The 4,921-nt window shown below is 43.0% G+C and overlaps 1 protein-coding gene across 3 annotated transcripts in view; it reads left to right on the top strand.

Moving 5' to 3' along the window:
- Positions 1 to 4,921, top strand: part of tfg (trafficking from ER to golgi regulator) — a 10,446-nt gene that overhangs the window by 3,413 nt on the left and 2,112 nt on the right. For 2 of the 3 annotated variants that reach the window (XM_031869528.1, XM_031869529.1), the window contains 3 exons: positions 1,097 to 1,243; positions 1,645 to 1,812; positions 1,913 to 2,059. In XM_031869528.1, the coding sequence (XP_031725388.1) occupies positions 1,097 to 1,243; positions 1,645 to 1,812; positions 1,913 to 2,059 (462 nt within the window). The remainder of the gene's footprint in view (positions 1 to 1,096; positions 1,244 to 1,644; positions 1,813 to 1,912; positions 2,060 to 4,921) is intronic. The other variant, XM_031869530.1, reaches the window with a different exon arrangement.

Genomic DNA, 4,921 nt, shown 5'->3' on the forward strand with positions numbered 1-4,921 from the left:
ACCCACAAACCAGAGCACACCATAGATGTGCATCTTACACATGTAATGATCTTACATAAATTTGAAACTCAAAATGGCTCAAAGCTAGAAATCCCCTCGCTGTACTTGTGAATCTGTAATGACAACATGCTGTTGTTTCCTGTGCTCTGCTCCTAGTCAGTCTGTCCTTCTGAGGCTGTTATTATAAGCCGGGGAGCTGTACGATTTTTATTTTCTTACTTCCTCCCAATCAGATCCGAGTCTTGGCACGTTTTATATGTCACAACCTCACGTGGAACCGATAATCTCGGACATGTGTCGAGATTCAAATGGAGCGAGAGTAACCGGAATCTTTGGCAGGGTCTCGGCACAGTACCGAATGACCCTGCGCATCTCTGTTCAGCGTTATCCACCCAGACAGAATGTGTGTGAGAAAGGAATGTCTGGCGATCTCCATTTTACCTGATAGCTTTAAGTCTATTTCATTTAAATAAGCACGATAAACCAGCTCCCTTTTGCTCAGCATTCTTCAGCTCCATTGTTAGCTGGTGATAATGAAGGCCTCAGTCCCTCAGTCAGCCCAGCTGCTATTGTGAGCTGCAACCATGAGCAGTATGAGCTCTGTAATCCCAGGTATTTAGAGTGTGGAGCCAACAGCATTGTGACAGGTCATCATTCATAATGTGCACATACTTAGTGTATAATTAACAGCTTTTCCAGACCAATGAACTTCATAATTATTAGTCTACACTGTTTATTTTACATTAGCAGATATTACTGTGTAATACTGTTTGTGCACTGATGAACACTTATTTGATTTTTGTTTGGTTTACAATCTGCTGCTGTGTACAGTCTGACCCAGATATTACTGTAAGCTAATGGTAGTTCAAGACAACGTTAAGACAAGTGGTACATTTTTGTTATTAATGAGATCCAGTGATTTACAAAAATGCCCCATTAATAAAGGTATGAATGTGGGATTGTTGTCTTCTGCGATCAAGTTCTGCTGTGCAGAGATGGTGAAATGTTTGAATTTTTCAATCTCATGCCCCAAACAATTAACAAGGATTTGTTTCAATTGCTCACTTCTGCCCTCTTTATCTCTCGTTATCTGCAGTGAATGGTCAGCCGCGGCCTTTGGAGTCTAGTCAGGTGAAGTACCTGCGCAGGGAGCTCATTGAGCTCAGGAATAAAGTCAACAACCTCCTGGATAGCCTGGAGCCCCCCACAGAGCCTGGTCTGGCTGCTACAGCACTGGACAGTGGTAAGCACGCACACATAGACAGGACAGGAGCAGTCTGGCTGAGCTGTTTCGCTCCTACAGTATATGTTAACTGTTCACAATCAAAGGACATGTAAACTAACATGCCTACATGACATATTTTTTTTACTAGGTTTATCATTCTGTTTATTATAATTCTGTTGAGGGTAATTGTAACTGATAATGAAATTGGGGTGATCTGTAGTACAGTCAATGTCTTTTATGAGGTTTTGGCAGCGTTCCTTTTTTTTAAAATGTCAAAAACACTAAACCCCTCATACCTCTTGTACTACATGTTTGTGGTAATGGTGTGATAACAAACGACTAGTTGCATACATGCATTGCATTGTTGCCACAGTTTGTCTTTGCTGGTTCTTCAACATTTCTGTGGCTGTTGTTTCTAGACTCAGTGGATGGACGTGACGGCAGGATGCTGGCAGCAGACACCACAGTGAAGCATGTCACTCCAGTCAGCGCAGCCAGCATGTCGGCGTTCGACCCCTTAAAAAACCAGGACGAGGTCAGCAAGAATGTCATCTCTGCTTTTGGCCTGAGCGAGGACCAGGCCCCAGGTATTTCACCCGATTTCAATGCAGAACAATAGAATTTGCTTAGTTGCAGTGTATAGCCGTCATGTAAAGAATGTTCCTCTTCTCTGTGCTGTCTGAGTAGCTCCTCCAGCGGTTGCACCAGAGGAGCGCTCAGGAACCCCTGACAGTATTGCTTCCTCCTCATCTGCAGCCCCTCAGCCAGTGGTGCCCCCCCAACCACAGGCTCCCTATGCTGGAGTGCAGCAGGGGACCCCAGCTGCCATGGATGGTGAGACATGCACGCACACACACACACACATTGTCTAAGTGTCCTGGTCCACTCCACACACACAGTAAAAACACTATAAATTGAATCAGCATGTATGACAATAAAACATATTAAATCAGAGACACTTCAAACTGCCGATTTCTATTATTTTTGTTACGTTGTGAGTTCAGTCCCGTCTCGACTGTGGTCATCCAATACATTCACACAGTCGCCCTTTTTCTCCATAACTGACTGAAGGATTTACTCCAAAAACATGTGCAGTCGCTGCCGCAGTCGGCGTAGACCTGCCGTGTGTGAGATGTAATTTCATGCCTCGCTTGGCTGTGTCCACTCTATAAACAATTACACATTTAAGTGTAATTTGATATTTTCACGATGGACTTGGTGATGAATAATGCACCAGACCCTGCTGCACTTCCATTGTTTAGTTAGCTGTGTTGAACAAATTCCACTAAACATCTTTTTAGCGATTTACAAACACTATCACTTTCATCCTGCCAGCTGTTAGATTAGGTGAAATGTTGTTTTGATACGAGAAGAACAATCTCAGAGAAACTAAGCAAATGAAAGCAAATATTTCAATTCAAGGAACAAATATGGCGGATAATAGATCAGGTGAATGTACAGTATCTTTTTCAACCAGTTGACATTTACAGTGTCCTGCATGTACTTAAAGCAAATGCTTTTTTTCTCCCTTGTTTTGGGGAATCGGATCACTTCTGCTGCTGCAGCAGGAGGTTTCATTGAATGATGAATGACACTTGAGTCTCACCACTGTGGAATCTTAATCAACACTCTGTAAACAAGAGTATCCGTGGATTTGGGGCTTATCTTGCTCAGCAGAGCCTTCATCACATCTCTGTCCAGTGTGTGATCTTTAACACGGACATGCTGGACCCAAACGCAAGGCCTAGATGAAGATAAATGGATACGACATTATTTTGGGAAAAACAAACACGACTTTTATTACTTAATTTTCTCGGCACCACCCTGGGAAATGGTCTTTTATGAAAAGTTCTAACAAAAAGCATGCACATCTAGACAATACATATTTGGTGCTGAACAGAAAAGCATGTAAAAGATGGAGAGAAATGAATATTTAATGAATTCCTACCAGTGGTAATGAGGGAATGATCGAGCTTGTTTTTCCTGTTTTTGTGAAGAACGGCCCAGGCAGGTGGAGCCACGGAGGTCAGGCCTGTTGTGTTGTTCACCACATCATTGTGAGTGGATCGGATTGTTCTCAGCTTGTGGTTTGGCCTCGCTGAAAGAGGGGACCACTGGGGAAAAGGAGATGCCTTCTTGATGCAATGTTTGAGAGCTGTAACTTGTTCACTCCCCACCACACCTGCAACACATGAAGATCAGCACACATGTGGTGGGGACTACTGCCGTTTAACTCGTGGTTTGGCCTGGTCCGTGGAGCTCAATGAGAGTTTAGTTTCTCCAAATGAAGACTACTTCAGTCACAGGGTTTAGCCAGCTCAACAACAAACTATTTTAGATTAATTTTTCTTTTAAAAAAGAAAAAAAAATCTGTTTTGAGTATTTCATTTAATTTTACCATGCACTTTCCCCTGTTTGTGGTCCAAATCAATAGACCAGGTGCTGTTCATTTGCCTTTTGCTGGGGTGTTCTGAGCTGGTGAGCCGGGGGAACTCTTTGCGCTGGAAATGGGTTTTTCCTTCAAATCATTAAAAAATGTATTATGCCGACTGATTGCAGCAGCCCTAGAGGATATTGTTGAGCACAAGTTTCAGATGCTCATGCTCTGTCTTTCCTGCTTTGTTGGTTAGTTTCTTCATCTCTTCTCTTACTTCCAAGGTTGGTTGGCATTAAGATCCTCCCCAGACTCCTCTCCCACTCGACCCTTTCCCCACATTATTCCCGTCTCTGGCTGCAGACACGTTTGTCCGTATGACAGCCTTTAGGCAAATCCGAACCGTCAGTCCATGCACAACAATTTACAAGAGGTAAATACATGAGATCGGATGCCAACTGATGCATGTGTGGCCTTTTTAAAGCTAGCCTTAAGCTCACCTTCAACGCATGCTCAGGTTACTTGTTACCATAAGAATGCTGCTAACAAGATCCATAAGCAGATGGCAAAGATTTTTACCTGTTGTCCGTCAGACGCTGATAGACCCTTTGGCAATTTGATAGAGATAAACTGTAAACACATGTGCATGTGGCAATAGCTTAGACATTTGCACGAGGCTTTTTATCAGATGGGCCGAGGTGTGTTTGGTGTGAAATGTTGATGCAAAAATAGGACCTCGTTCTCATGACTCTTTGTTGAGGCATGCTTAGAGGTCAGCGAAACTGCAGCCAAATGCTTCTTTGTTCCAACGAACATGATTTTCCTAACTTGGGATCTTTCCTCCTGAAGCATTGCGGCTCTGTGTTCAGTGAGTCCCTGGTCATTTCTTTGTCTTGTGACCTCTTGAGGCCACGCATCCTTCCATCACTCCTGCATAACACCCATGAGGGTCAACAATACAGTTGTTGATGTTGGAGGTGTGCGTCAGTGAGATAACGGATGGCTGCCACCTCACTTTAGCTGAATATTCAGTTGTCAAGTGTCTCCTAGATCAGTGCAAAGTAAGGTGACTTGTCTTCTGACTGCTGGCTCATTGAGCCAAAGTCACTTTCCTTTTAGGACAATAATTGTATTTGTCCTACTTTGAATGTTTTGAATTATCGGACACAAAAAAAGAGAGCGTTGTTTCTGAGTGCATTGAGGTTCTCTGGCAGTACATAGTCTCTTTTCAGCTTTGTGTTCACGTCGGCCCTCCCAAAGAGATGAAAATCAGCTTCAGTTTTAGAAGCTATATATATATATATATATATATATATATATAT

This window comes from Anarrhichthys ocellatus, unplaced genomic scaffold (assembly GCF_004355925.1).
Source record: "Anarrhichthys ocellatus isolate YVR2014 unplaced genomic scaffold, GSC_Weel_1.0 scaffold47, whole genome shotgun sequence".
NCBI lineage: Eukaryota > Metazoa > Chordata > Actinopteri > Perciformes > Anarhichadidae > Anarrhichthys > Anarrhichthys ocellatus.